At 42.0% G+C, this 16091-nt stretch overlaps 1 protein-coding gene across 1 annotated transcript in view; it reads right to left on the bottom strand.

Annotated features, from left to right (window-relative positions):
- Window positions 1-16091, bottom strand: part of SLC9A2 (solute carrier family 9 member A2) — a 98556-nt gene that overhangs the window by 22218 nt on the left and 60247 nt on the right. The window contains exons 4-7 of the mRNA XM_044263761.1: window positions 13061-13278; window positions 12455-12657; window positions 1315-1404; window positions 481-551 (exon numbers count right to left, since the gene is read on the bottom strand). Of these exons, the coding sequence (XP_044119696.1) occupies window positions 481-551; window positions 1315-1404; window positions 12455-12657; window positions 13061-13278 (582 nt within the window). The remainder of the gene's footprint in view (window positions 1-480; window positions 552-1314; window positions 1405-12454; window positions 12658-13060; window positions 13279-16091) is intronic.

Below are 16091 nucleotides of genomic sequence, written 5' to 3'. Positions count from 1 at the left end.
GGTAACTCCAGTTAGGAGGAAACCAGTAGTACATATTCTTTGTCTCTTCATTATCTTTCTTCCTACTTGCAGCCTGGAATGTGTGCATGATGGCTAATGCTGGAGCAGCCATTCTGGTCCAAGAGGCAACCTTGAAAATGGAAATTGTTTGCAGATTCACCAGGACAGAAGCATCCTGGGACCATGACAAGTCCGTGGAGCAAAGCTCACCTATTACAACTACATTGCCACAGAGGTCTGGCTTTTTACAGAAGGGCAAGATAAGCTTCTATTTTGCTCCAGGTTTTTGTGATTGCTGAACTTTATCTTAAAGGACATACTATGGTGCTCGCTTCGGCAGCACATATACTAAAAAATAGGACATACTATGGAACAACACAGGACAGACTCGCAGCTCTGAAAAATAACACAGGTCAGTAAGTCCTGCCTCCAGAGTGAGCCAGAGCCCCTTCCTAATATAATGGCATAAGACCTTCTTACTTGTCTCTCCAGAAGTTGTGACCCCAATGTCCACAAACATCTTCAATCCCAGTCTTCACATGATCAAAAAACTGAAACAGAAAAAGTAGGCTACTGATTATTACCTGAAATGAGTAATTTACATTCTACTTACATCATGCCTAAATTTCAAAGACCCTGACCATTTTTGCTTTTCTTCTATTGTTGGGTTTTTGTTTGTTTGTTCCATTTTGTTTTCATGAGAAGCAATGAAACAATGATTCCTCTCCAAATACATTGATTTTACTATATCAATAATAAGCAATTCTCAGGTTATTTTTCTCATCATAATAGTCTATTCATAATTTTGGAAAATATAAAATATGGTGATAATTTTCAAATAGAAACATTTTCAGACTGAAGGAAGTAACCAGAGGGATTCCTTGTTCTCCCATTCCCAGGAGGTCTAGCAGGTTTTTTTTTTTTTTAAAGATTTTATTTATTTTATTTGACAGGCAGAGATTACAAATAGGCAGAGAGGCAGGCAGAGAGAGAGAGGGAGAAGCAGGCTCCCTGCTGAGCAGAGAGCCCAATGTGGGGCTCAATCCCAGGACCCTGGGATCATGACCTGAGCTGAAGGCAGAGGCTTTAAACCACTGAGCCACCCAGGTACCCGAGGTCTAGCAGGTTAATCTGGAGAAGCCACTATGGGGCTGTGCTCACACCCCCAACTCATGCCCTCTTTGGCCCTCTCCCTTTTACCCTCTGCCATTTCTCTCTCCTTCAAGAAATGAGCACCAGAATGTCAAGCTGTCGGCTGAACACAACAAGTTTTTCTTTTATCATTTAAATCATGATTACTACATTAACACTTACCCTGCAATGGATTTCTTCACTGACAGCTTGTTGTTTCTTATTAGACCTCTTAACATCGAGAAATTCCACTAGTGGTCGGATAGTAATTCCCTGCACAGGGAGGAAAAAAAGTGTATCTTCTTATAAAGTTAAGTGAAAAATTTAAGAATAACTTTTATTCTTCTAAGCTTTGATAGCCAACAAAAGATATCCTCCTCTCAAGATTTAATACAGTATAGGGACGCCTGGGTGGCTCAGTTGGTTAAGCAGCTGCCTTCGGCTCAGGTCATGATCCCAGGGTCCTGGGATCGAGTCCCACACCAGGCTCCTTGCTCGGCAGAGAGCCTGCTTCTCCCTCTGACTCTGCCTGCCTCTCTGTCTGCCTGTGCTCACTCGTTCTCTCCCTCTGTCTCTGACAAATAAATAAATAAAATCTTTAAAAAAAAAAAAAAGATTTAATACAGTATATGTAATATTTCATTCATTTTTCCTCCTCTCCAGTAACTGGCATATTTTCAGAGGGCCATGTCCCAACATGTGCTATTAGAAACCAAACAATGGATAGTGTTCAAGAAATTGCAAACTAATTCTAAGTAATTCTAAGAAAGAGAGAAAGAAAGAAATTCCAAGAATTAATAAAGTATTATCCAAGTCAAAGGAATCACCTACTTTCATTATCCACAGGAAACTTTTCAATAATTCTTACATTCATTAATTTATTAAAGCCATTTTCATGGTACTTTTGTGGCACACGTGTTGGGGTCTTGGCATTTAGGATACAAAGATAAGTAACTAAAGCCCTCAGTGGTAGGACTTTGTAGTTTTAAAGGGAGAAGGATAGGCCAAAAACAGTTACAGAGTACACTAAAGGAAGAATGAGAGATACACAGGAAGTCAGCCCAGAAAGGCCTCATAGAGAGGGAACAATGAACATGGTGGAAGCATATCATAGCGGGGATCAACCACGAGTAAAGAACCAGCAGCGAGAAAGGGTACGGAGGATTTGGGGCATATTTGTCAACTTGGAAAATGGAGAACCTTAGCTATTTAGTAACCTAAGAAGAAAAAATTTCCTTAACATGATAAAAAAGACATCTGCCAGAAATCTACAGTGAACATCTGACTTAATAATTAAACATTAAAAGCCTTTCCATTAGAACTGGAAATAACACAAGGATACTCTTTATCTGCTATATGACACAGTTCTGCATGTCCCAGTCAGTTAAATAAGAGACAGAGAGGTAGAAGTATAGATACTAAAATTGAAATAAGGAGATTTTTGTTGCTCATGAATGATCTAGTTTTTGTACTAAAATATCTAAGATAATCCCTTTTTCATTTAAAAATACCAAGAAAGTTTAATAAAGTGATTAGATATAATGTCAACTTAATAAAAAAAAAACTTAATGTTAACTTAATTTTTAAAAATTTTAAAATTTAAAAAAATTTTAATTTTATTTATTTATTTTTTAAAATATTTTATTTATTTATTTGACAGAGAGAGATCACAAGTAGGCAGAGAGGCAGGCAGAGAGAGAGAGGAGGAAGCAGGCTCCCCGCTGAGCAGAGAGCCCGATGCGGGACTCAATCCCAGGACCCTGAGATCATGACCCGAGCCGAAGGCAGCGGCTTAACCCACTGAGCCACCCAGGCACCCCAAAAATTTTAAAAAAGAAAGAGAATAAATACCTACATGAGAGGGAAAATATATTAGTGTGTACTAATATATAATAATATATAAAATATATATACTATACACACATTAAATATATGTACTTATATACTCTATCCATGTATATATAATATATATAATCCATGTATATATAATATATATGATATACAATATATAATATACAATAAACTTATACACTCTATCCATGTATATATAATATACAATAATACACATATATATAACACACATAATACACAATATATAATATGTAATCCTATCATGAAATGCATAAAACCTTCACAAGAAGAACTATAATGGGATTCCATAACAATATTATGTTGACAATTTTATCTCAGTACATGCAATACCATTTCAATACCATATTCCAAAAGGATTTTTGTTAACAGAACTAGAAAAGTCAGCTCTATATTAGTCAGAAAAATTTAGAAAAAGAAGAATTATAGTAGAACTTAGATATCAAAACAAACAATCACAGACCTGTATCCCTGGGGATAAAAATATATCATATGTTTATAAAAAATAAAAAATTAAAAAAATTATAAAACAAGCAATCAGCTAATATACTTAAAATTACGGGACACGAACACTAAAATAGGCCAAGGGAGGAGGGGATGAGAACATGGGGCCAAGAAGATCCCGATACTCCTGCGTGGCAGGCAGATGGCCGGCCCTTCTTGGCGTGGGGAGCACATGGCGTGCGGGTGGTAAGAGGATTGGGGGCAGTGGGGAAGGGATGGGTATACTGAGATACGTTCCCTGCCACACATTTGATTTCGTCTCGCTTTTCTGCATGCCTTTATTTGAAAATGCTTTTGATTATATAAACTGTGACACACACATTCACTTTTTAAAGGTGGTCATTCACTGTTCCATCAATCCGGCTTTGGGAATTTTTTAAGCTTAACCTCAACTTTCTGGAGTGTGAATTGATTTTGACCAAATTTGGCAGAAGACACACCTTATGTCTTATTGGCCTTTTAGTCTGTCACTTTGAAATCACACAGGAGGTACTAAACAGTTTTCCAATTAACATGTATCCCGTAATTTTTAACTTATGTAAATGAAAATGGGTGTAAGCATTGTTTATGTTGATGGGTGATTCCACTGAACTCCAGATTCCACGAAGCCCCAGATTTAATAAATGCTCCAGGAAAAAAAAAAAAAAAAAAGTCAACAAAATCAGTGCAATGTTCTAAGGACGCTAACTGTTGTTTTGCATGGGTTTTTTTCCCCATCCGTATCCTTTAGTAAGAATAAAAATGTGAGGGCCCAGCAGTTGTAAATACAGGACTTAAAATAAAGACAGGACACATGCGCTAGTACAGATGTTGAGTGCTTCCCCTGGACAGATAATCTAGAAGCTAGTGCGCTGTCATAAATTAAAACTGATCAGCTACAGAAGCGAGCATGGCCTGGTTCCTAGTGCAACTCCTGTTTCTAAAAATACCACATAGTGTAGTTTATAACTAATAAAATGTATTGGTTATATGCAACGGGTCATGGACACTGTCTTTGAACAACCTCTACTTAAACAGCTGCCTTCAGAGTCCCCTATTTGCTCTTTGAAGTATTTGCAGTTGTCATGTCATGTCAACAGGAATGATTTGATGGGTTCCTCTCCCTCCCTTCTTCCTTCCTTCCTCAACCCATCTATTTTGGAGACAGAGTACGTGGTGAATGTCATATTAAGTTCCCCAAGCTGGACGCTATCCTCTAGGAGCCCTGGGTCTTGGGTTGGGAGAAATAAAGGAAAAACACAAGCAAAAACAAAAAATAACAGCTAACCTTTGAGAAGGTACCTTATTTTAACCACATTGCAGAATTTCCAGTTTAGGTCACGTGGGAAAGCAACCTGATAAGCCTTAGAAAAATAGCTTGTTACCATCTCCGTAGGTTAAAACAATAAAGAAATGCCTTTGTTTTCCAACAAATCACCGAAAACCATGTTTGCAAAGGACAAGCGACAGGTTCACCCATTCACTTTGGCTTTGGCACAACACGCACAATACCTCGGGGCCAGACCTAAGGAAGGGAATGGTTTAACAGCAGGCATGAACGGGAGGACAGCCAGGAGAGCTCTGTTTTTTCCACCTTGTGCCACCTCTGTCTCCACCGGCCCTGCCTGCTTTTGCTCCCAGCAACATGAAGCACCAAAAAAACAACTGCTGGTCTGACAAAGTCAGGAGCGTTCTTTTGGTTTGAGCTTTTGGAAGAAAATGATTTCTTGGTTTTCTTTGTTTGTTTTTTGTTTTTAATTAAAATTTACACACACACACACACACGCACGCACACGGAGAGATGGGAGGAGCTGCCTTACATTTCTCTGCTGATTAAGTAGACAATGTCCAGGAAAATGTAAAGAAACTCGCTAACAACAACAACAACAACAAGAAGTCACGCTCATTGCTCTGTTATCCTATATCCTCTGTAAGGCTCGCTCCCGGTACAAACTTGATCACAGAGATCATGAGCCCGGCTGCCCATGCAATGTGTAGCTCTGAATGGGTAAGTGGTCAAGAACCATAAAAGTGTTCTCGGCGGTGCTCACGCTCTTCATGCCACAGCCTCCTGGCTCTGTGTATCTTTATTTCCAGACTTAGCCACACTGCACAGCAACTGGCTGTCAGAGGTCCATCTCTTCCCCTAAAGCACGTCTCTCTCTTCACTGTGCTATCAGTGTTTCTCTCTACCGTCCCACCAGCATTCAGGCACGCTGCTATGGCTCCCATCTTTGAAAAACAAATAAAAGCCCTCCTCTGGCACACATTCCCCTCCCACTATCACCCCCTTCCTCTCCCAGGCCTCAGCAGACTTGCCTCCTTCTCGCCATCTCGTCTCTATCCTTCTCCCTGGAATCCTGGCGATTAGAGTTCCCATGCCCCCTGACCCAGCCCTCTTGTGAGTAGATCCACTCATCAGGGACTTGCTGCATCCAATAGCCTGCTCTCTGCTCCCACCTGGCCTGACTACGCACCACATTTGTCACAGTTGCTAGAACCCTCTCCTTCCTAGATACTTTCTTCACTTGTGTGGATGAGCCCCTCTTGATGTTTCTCCCATTTTACTATTCACCTTTTTCATTCTCCTTGGCTGGATCCTGAGCACTTCTTGGACGTCTTGGTATTAGCATGCCTCCTCTATACTCTCTCTGTGCTCAAATTTCTACTTCCCACTCTGGTTTCTCCCATAAATTCTAGACCCATACATACAATTGCCTAGTCAATAACTCCATGTGGATGTCTAATAGGCAATAGGCCTTCCAAGATATATGTGACCAAAACCAAACACCTGATCCCCATCCTTCAAACCCAATACTCCCCTAATACTAAATTAAACATCACCTTCTTTTACCTACTTGCTCAGTCGCAAACCCTTACAACTAAAATATTGCTTTCTCTCAGATTCTAAATTATCCATCTACATTTTTTATCTTAAAAAATCTTAATCATCTTGCTCATTTTATTGTAAGACCAGAATGAACTTTTGCTAATTCATTTGCTTAGTAATGGTATATGTTAATTAAATATAGGAATGTGTCATTGTTGCACTATATATGTATCTTAAACATGACCATTCCTTTAACAAACTGAAGTACAATGTCTATAAAATAGTTGTCATCATCGCCCCAGTTCAACAGGCTGAGTCAGCAGACCTTATTTTTTTTCAATTTTTATTATTTATTGGTGGGGAAGGGCAGAGGAGAGGGAGAGAGGAATCTTAAGGAGGCTCCACACCTAGCACAGAGCCCCACATAGGGCTCGAACTCATGACCTTGAGATATGACCTGAGCTGAAATCAAGAGTCAGATTTTTCACCGACTGAGCCACCCAGATGCCCCCAGAGGAATTTGATTATTGGGAAAGGCCAATCCACCCTGAGTCCTGAGGGTCCCACACACTCTTCCAGGTGGTGCCCATGATGCAGGGCCTCAACCACCTTGACCCAGGCCATTTCCAGGGCTGTATTTGCAACAAGCAGCATCGAGAGAGGAGGCAATGTCACCCTCAAGACAAAGATCGAGAGATCCTCCCACTCAGTGCCTGTATCCTGGAATGCAGCCCATTGCATGCAGGGACATCTATCCTGGGTCCTCCATGGGGGAACCTGGGGTGTTTGGAATGCTGACACAAGTGAACGGGAAGCTCTGGCTACTACTTTGGCCATGAGTAATAAAGCCCTTTGTCCATGAAGCAGGGGTCAGGTGTCTTCTGCAAGCATCCTTCGAAATTCTACAGCCAAGTTAAACTTGTTAACTTGCAAATAAGGTAAAATCCCAGATGCTTCCAGTTCTGGACAATGACTCACGATAGATACAGCATGGATCTGCAGTAGAGGCACAAAAAGATTGTCCTGTCATGAATTCCAATCAACCTTGCTACCAATGGGCTTCTAGATAACCACTGAATGGATTTTCAGAATTCAGAGGGTCTGCTCTATAATAAATAAATAAATAATAACCAGATTGTTAGATAGTTCTGCAATCATTTTTCTTTTCAAAGAAAAGAAACGTACAGTGAAGGGCATTATTTTTCTTTCTTCTACTACCATTTTACTTAATTTCATAATTAAAACATAGCAAATCATCAGGTTAAATCATCAAATACTATGTTTACATACCAATTTCCTCTCTACTGCCTGGGAGGCAGGTACCATTTTCTGGATCCACAGAAGCTCACAGAGGCTGTTCTGGGATAATAACTACCAGAATATCAGCCAGAATCTCAGCCCAGGACAGCTTTACTCCAGTGTCTGTGCTTTCTACTATGGTACTCTACCTTGCCCGCAATCTTGAATATAATTTTATTTTATTTTTTAAGATTTTATTTATTTATTTGTCAGAGAGAGAGAGAGAGTACAGGCAGGCAGAGTGGCAGGCAGAGGCAGAGGGAGAAGCAGGCTCCCTCAGAGCAAGGAGCCTGATGTGGGACTCGATCCCAGGATGCTCAGATCATGACCTGAGCTGAAGGCAGCCACTTAACCGACTGAGCCATCTAGGCATCCCTTGAATATAATTTTAAAATAAAAGCTTATGTTTTATATAACATTACCAAAGTTATCTAAAAGAAAATGAATTCACATGCCCAAGGAATCAGAATCATTTACTCATTCAGTATTCCACAAGCAAGACTGTATTCTGCTAACATGTTAATATGTTTCATCAAGAGGCTACTTTCTTAATTATCTGCATGATTCAATGAATGTTAAAATTCTCATTATAAGTCTAGGTTTCCAATGATAAACCATATGTCACATGGAATGCTATTTTAGAAGATAGTACTAACTCAAAAGTATTAGGGATAAGAGAGTTCATTGTACAAGAAATACTGAAATAAGGGGAAAAGACATTTAGACATTTAATGATAGAACCATCAAAATAAAATCTGTCACTTGAAAAAGAATGCATAGCCCTTAATCAGAAGACAAAATGTTATGCATAGATTATGATTAATTATTTCTACTCTGTTCATAACCCATGAAGTATTTTCTTTCATGCTTCTTTCCCTGAGTTCCTTAATTATTGATGTATTCTGAAAAAAAAAATATCCTTTTCGAAGGGAGTGTGTGTTTGTGTTTGTGTGGGTGTGCACGTGTGTATTCATAACCCAGAGTCTCATAAGAGCCAGATTAGTCTCCAATCTATGCCCACAAAAGGGTGGGACAGACAACAGTGACAGGAAGATTATAGTATGAATGGAACTACAGAAATTCTTCTTCCCCACAGGCATCAGAGAGTTTCGCCAGGTTATCCTTCAACCTAATCGAAAGAGAAGACCGCCTGGGGGGGTATGGTTACACACTCTGAATACTGACCCCCCCAAAATCTCTGAAGGGTTAATACGATATGCTTATAATACCAAATATAGCCAATAAGTCTAAGATATTCTGTTTGCGGCTTCTGTCTTTTTTCATTTGTGACATCAAAAATTCTGTTAAATATAGCTAATCACGCTATTCTTTCCAAGTGGGTGTGCAGGCCTGAAGATGAGGAATCCAAATTTCACCTATATCTTTTGGTCACTTTACAATTCCCAAAAGCCAAGATAGGAGTATAATAAAGAGACTCTGTATTAATCACCTATGCACACATTCATTGAGTAATAGTATACCTTTCTGCAATACTTTCCTTTTTCCTATGCTATGTTTTCATCTGATTGTAGAAACGTAATTTTCTGTCTGTTGAATACACTGACTGAAAAATTTGAGCTTGCCTTTTGTACGTCCTCTCCTGAATTACATCTTCCTATTTAGTCATTTTTACTGGGTTTTACAAATGCCCATGTGTCCATGAGGTTGGGGGAGGGGGTTACTTCTGCCCCGCAGATACACTTGGGTGGATAAATGGCCGCTGATATATTCCTCTCCAAATGACCCAGTTCCTAGTTACACTAGACTGACACGGTTCTATTTTTGTATTTGACACCTTCAGTTCTGAGAGCACGGAGGAGTCCGGGGCACTGACTAAACCTTGGCAGGGCTCGTGGGGAGTGCTAAAGGACAGGGCAGCTGGCCTAGGAGAAGCGGTTGAGTCATTCACCCCCACCTGACTTTTCCCCTCAAGCCTGATGCCCTAGGATGCTCCTGAGAGATTAAAAGGCTCGAGGCAAAATGAATTCAATGTGCCATTTTGCCTCAGGTGAAGTGTGGGAGTAGCAAATTGGATGACTTTTTACAAGGCTCCTATAAACACTCTAGTAAAAAGATAAAGGAAAGGGCATTCACTTCTCCTCTACACCCAGGTATCTCCCAAAGTATAAGTCCATGGGATATTTGAACCAAAACTAGCATGTATTACTTTAGCTGAAGCTATTACTAAGCACGACCTGGTCAACAATGTCTTCTGAGTGAAGTCAACAGAGGTCAGTCGGTCTCAGCTGGTCTGTGGGTCAGAGTCCTAAGCTCAAGTTCAGCTTCTGTCACTCACTTACGTGTGCCCTTGGGTCTGTCTCCTTTCTCTGTTTCAGCCTCATGGGGCTCATTCTCAAAGGTGTGTGGTGAGGATGAAATGAGATAACTCATACAGAAGAGGTCTTGTCTGAGTGCCTGACACAAGATAGCCATCACTGATGAGTACCAGCAGCAGGAAGGTGCTGGTTTCAAAGACGACAAAGAAGTGGCCACTTCTTGACTTAGGACAGGGGCTCCCGAGGCATTCTTCTCCTGGATTCCTCACACAGGACAACCCACTGTCCCCAGCCCAGGGAGGTGTCAATGGATGAAGGATGAACTGCTTTTTGGGGAACTGATCAGCAGAAGGAGAAGGAGCACAGTGAGTTACAATATTGAACTCTTACTATGCAATTTATTTACAGTTAACACCAAACTGGTTCCTGTTTCACTTTTTACTATCTGTGTAGGCTTGGGAAAGGCACTGAAGCGCAGGCTCAGGGCCTCAGTGTCCTCATCTGTAATATGGGAATAATAACAGTGACTCCTAGAGTTCTGTGCCATAGAGTTGTTATGAGGATTAAATGAGATAATATAAAAAGAGTTTAGACAAGAGTCAGGCAACTAGAAAGCATTCTGTGATGAACTATTAAATAAATTTTCTTTTTAAAGTACCTCCTAAAGGGGAGTCTGGATGGCACTGTCCGTTATCACCTGCCTCTTGGTTTTGTTTGGCTCAAGCAGTGATCTCAGGATCACGGATCCCTGCATCTGGTTCTACGCTCAGTGAGGGGTCTGTCCCTCTCCCACCCTCTCTGTCCCTCCCCCAGTCCCCATCTCTCTCTCTGTCAAATAAATAAATAAATCTTTAAAACAAAGAATAAGTAAATAAAAAGTACCCCTTAAAAATAAACAAAAATAAATAAATAAAAAGTACCTCCCAGTTTTCCCCCTTTGTCATCAAAACTTGCCCTCAGGCTCCCTGGCTGCCTTCCTCTTCTCCCCAGTGTCTTAAGTTTGGGCTGCCCTAGATACCAGTTCCTGGTCCTGTGTACTGGCTTCTTGGATGTATATTCACTCCCTTGACCATCCTGTCCAGTTTCAGCACCTCAAACGCCAGCTCTCGACTTCCTCCTGAATTCCAGACCCAGTACCTTGCCTCCCACTCATCCCTTTGCTTGTAGGTCTAATTGGCACCCCTAACCGGCCATGCTAGTAAACCAAGTCCCATCCTCTCCAACTACACACTTCCCTTATCATGTGAGAGGAAGTCTGTCCTCCCAGCAGCTTGGACCAGAAGCTCTGGAGTCCTCCGGGATGGCTCTTTCCCTCACACCCACATCTACCCCATTGGGGATCCTGTAGGTTCCACCTTCATGATGGATTTGAGAATCTCAGTCCTTCTCGGGACCCATTTTGCTTGGTGGCTACATTGGCCTCTGCACTACATTTTCCATGTCTGTCCTGTCCTCTTAGCAGACTGTTCTTCAGTGTCCAAGGTGATCCTTTTACAAAGTCGGTCAAAACACATCACGCTCCTACACAGAACCCAGTGGCTTCCCTTCCACTTGAAGAGCCAGCCCCTACATGGGCCCATGTGGCCTTATCCTGTTGAGGACCCCAGAGTCTCCCTCACCGTGTTTATCCCCATCCCTCCAGCCACACTGGCCAGGAACATATTGCCTACATACCTTTGGTCCTATCAGTCTGTAATGTTCTTCGGCTTAGCTAACTCCTTCACTATCCCCCACAAGCTTTTACTCAAATGTCGTTTTTTCTCCATTGCTTTCTATGACAATTCTATTTAGAAGTGCAGCTCCCCCCACTCACTACTCTGCTTCTTGAAACACAGCACTTTTCACTTTATATACTCTATAATTTACTCACTCCGCATGTCTAGTGTCCAGTATCTGCCATCCCCTCTGGGATGTAAGTTCGCTAGCACAGGGATATTTCTGCCTTTTGTTCACTCACAGATCCCAAGCCCCTAGAGCACTGTCCAGCACATAGCGGGAGCCTAATATGTATTTACTAAATGGGTATCTGCAAAATAGAATCTCTTAGGGCTGGTTTAGTCACTTAAAGAGACTGATAGCTAAAGACCCAAACCCGTGTTCTTCTCACCACACTTCCTGCCTCACAATACTAAGCATGTAGTCACACATCCCCACCATTTCAAGGGACACACTACTATGCCGTCAACTAATGTCAAATTGCTGCTGGAAGGTCATTACACAAGTAGCATGTAATGAGTATATTTACTAGGTCAGGGAGTGACATAAATGACAAGGATTAGCAAGCTCGGTTCATTAGTTTCCACTAGTAAGCTTAGATCACTAAGCTGAGTTTCCTTAAATAAGAATTCCTGCATGTGAGCCAAGTGACTAGATTGGATTCTCTTGGGCCCTTGCACAATCAGGTGACACCAGGAAGCAGCATTTTCCCAAACATCATGACTACCAAAGCCACGACACACGTTAGCCACTTGGCCTCCTGTGAAAGGAGTTTGTTGCGGGAGCCTGAAAGATCTTGCCTCCTCTCGGTAACCGGAGAGACTCTGCCGAGAGAGAGAAGCTTACTCACCAGGATGAAGACAGTAAAGAATATGACAACGATTGCAGCTGTAATGAACAGCTTTTTCCGAGGAAACACAGCAGCAGGGAGGAGAAACACGAGCGCAAAGCAGATGGCACCTCGGAGCCCGCCGTAGGCAATGATGAACTGATCCTTAAAGGTCAGGGGAATCGTCCGGAACCAATTAATGACCTGAGTCAGGACAAAGACACCTGAGAACGAAAAGCAAAACCAAAGAAAACAGAGTGTGTGAGGCCAGAATGTGAAACCAGGAAGACTCATTCTCTGCGCTTCTGTGACAGGGCGAGGTGTCTAATGAGCCCCGCAGTCTCTCCCCTTTTCCTCTGCTCACGGGTGTTTGTTTTCCAGGGTAACAGGGGGAAATGGGAACTCAGGGAGGCCAAGAGAGGTCAGTGTGACTTACAGCAAAGTCATGAAGGTACTTGGGGATGAACAGAATCCATGAGGAGTGGGGGAGAGGTGAGGGAGAGGGAGAGGAAGCAGCAGTAGCAGCAGATGAAGTAGCCAGCAGCCGAGGGGAGGGACGAGAAGAAGCAAGCCCCGTTCTTCTAGTGAGTGTTGTCGGGTGTTCCTTCGGGAAACAAGCACCATTACCCAGGGCTCGCCAGATCAGACAGAAGGCAAGAGTGAAGCACACGAAGGCCCAGTTCCACTCATGGTTCTTCCCGACGGTGGACACGCCCATGAAGATGAAGATCAGGGTCTCGCTGACGCTGCTCAGCATCTTCATGAAATACTTGATGGTGGTGTACGACTTCTGAGATACATTTTCTTCCACATACTTATTCATAGTCATTGCACAAGCAGTGATTCTGCAAGGAGAGATACAACTTCTATTTAAACACGACAATGACCCTAATCCAAATAGAAGAGTCTGCGCTTAAGAGCTAAGTCATGACTCAACCCTTCTGCCCATCACTGTAACCTCACTGATGGATTGGTATAAGTGAATGTGATCTGCATCGTTGGAACCCCACTGTCTCTGAAAGACCTCATCAATACCTATGGCTGGAACTTCTCAGCTCTGCCCAGCTTTGTAGTCCATTGTAGGGCATCGGCACCTGCTAGCATCACAAATAGAACAGGTCCGCAATATATACAAAACCTGCTCTCCTCCTGTAAAACCAGTTTCATCTTCTCTATCGCTCTAGTTAGCCCCTAAAATGCTAACCTTGAAACTGTAGTCTCCTTGGCCTTTTCTCCCTGCCACACCTCCTCCGTATCCCCCACCCCGCTATCTCATTGGTCGCCAATTATTTTCTCCTCCTCATCCCGAGTATCTCTTGGACCCACTTACTCTTCCTTTATGCCAATGCCTTAGTTCCACCTCTGGAAAATTCACAACATAGTTATAGGCTCTGAGTTCACCTAGAGAACAGAAACCCTTTTTCCTATTCCCCCAGTATCTTCAAAACTCTGGGACCACAGAGCTTGATTTCCTCTCTGACGGAAATTATTTTAATAGAGTACCTGTGCACACTCTGGTAAGGGAAGGGCCCTCAGGGTCAAGTCCGTGCTCCTAGGTTGGACGTCTGAAAATCTTTACACTCTTCACTCAGTGGACAAATCCAGTTTCATCTCTTATCCCATCTCTAGCCAGCATATACCATATGCCTTGCCTGTCTATAATTTCCCTGCTCTTTCCTATCTTCTTGCCTTCCTGTGGGCATACGCTCCTCTCTTTCTGAAATGTTACCCCTGCCCACCTCAAATGCCACCTACAAAGGGAAAGTCAGTATAGGCTTGGTGACAGCTCATCCTAAGTTCCATCTAAAGAGACACCGATACTAGACACCAGCTGTAGTAACATTTTTCTAGACATGTTTCCTAAGGCAAGGGAAATACAAGCAAAAAAATAATAATAATAAAAAAATAAAAGAAAGGCTTTGGGACTTCATCAGAATAACAAGTTCTCTGCACAATGAAGAATTCAATCAACAAAACCAAAGGACAACCTACTGATTGGGAAATGACATATCCAATGACATATCTAATAAAGGGTTAGTATCCAAAATATACAAAGAACATATACAACTCAATACCCAGAAAACAAGTAATCCAATTAAAAAATGTGAGCAATTGGGTGCCTAGGTGGCTCAGTTGGTTAGGTGACTGCCTTCGGCTCAGGTCATGATCCCGGAGTCCTGGGATCGAGTCCCGCATCGGGCTCCCAGCTCTATGGGGAGTCTGCTTCTTCCCTCTGACCTTCTCCTCTCTCATGCTCTCTTTCACTCTCTCTTTATGTCAGATAAATAAAAAAATCTTTTAAAAAATGTGAGCAAGACATGAATAGACATCATACAGAAGGCCAATAGGCACATGAAAAGATGCTCAACATGACTGATAATCAGGGAAATGCAAATCAAAACCACAGAGAGATACCACCTCACACCAGTTAATATCAAAACCGTAAGAAACAACTAGTGTTGGAGAAGATGTGGAGAAAGGGGAACCCTCCTGAGCTGTTGGTGGGAATGCAAATTGGTGCAGCCATTCTAGAAAATAGTATGGGGGTTCTTCAAAACGTTAAAAATAGAGCTACTCTATGACCTAGGGATTGCACTAGTGGGTATTTACCCCCAAAATACAAAAACACTATTTCAAAGGGATACATGCTCCCCTATGTTTATAGCAGCATTATTTATAATAGCCAAAATATGGAAGCAGCCCCAGTGTCCATCAATTGATGAATGGATAAGGAAAATGTGGCAGATACAAACAATAGAATATTATTCAACCATAAAAAGAATGAAATCTTGCCATTTGCAATAACATGGACTGCGCTAGAGAGTATAATGCTAAACAAAATAAGTCAGAGAAAGACAAATAGCATATAGTTTCACTCCTGTGTGGAATTTAAGAAACACATAAGCAAAGGGGGGGAAAAGAGAGAAAAAGAGAAAAACCAAGAAACAGACTCTTAACTCTAGAGGACAAACTGGTGGTTACCAGAGGGGAGGTGGGTAGGGGGATGGGGGAAATAGGGAATAGATTAAAGAGTATACGTATCATGATGAAAAAAATTAAATAAAAAATAGAGACATGTATACCAGGAAGCAAATGACTTCATTATCAGAAGGCATTCTAGAATGAAGGAAGACAGAATTTGAGTGAGCTGTCCACCTTCCACTGAGTGATCACTGTGCTCTAAGCCAGTCGCTAGTCACGATCGGTGAAGCTTTCCACATTCTCCTCATTTCAGAGCTACCATGATCCTAAGCGCACCCCGCCCCCAACCACTGCATGGAGTCCTCCTTACCCTGGGAAGTTTTCTGCTACTTCAGGAAAATCTTTACTTTTAGGAAAATCTTCCTACTGTGAGCAGACGGATAGGCAGAAGAACACAAACATAAGGGTCCTCTGAGTAAAGACCTAAACAAGTAATCATGAACCCATTTCCCTGCAAGAAAAATACCTGTTTCTTACACACACACAACATGTCTCTTTATCTGTGTGCCCCTATTAAAAGAAAACAAAGACCCCCGCCAGGTCAGGAACCCTGCATTTAGCCACAATGTCACTGGCCCCAGAAGGAGTGGGTACTTCTTTGAGATTTATATGAGGGAGGAATGCATAATTCACGTGGTTCCCAAAAGAAAGAGTGCCTTATTAAGTCAGCTAATAA

The sequence above is a fragment of the Neovison vison genome, chromosome 8 (genome assembly GCF_020171115.1).
Source record: "Neovison vison isolate M4711 chromosome 8, ASM_NN_V1, whole genome shotgun sequence".
Lineage (NCBI taxonomy): Eukaryota > Metazoa > Chordata > Mammalia > Carnivora > Mustelidae > Neogale > Neogale vison.
The sequence above is the reverse complement of the archived record's forward strand: the minus strand, read 5'-3'. Positions and strand labels throughout refer to the sequence as shown.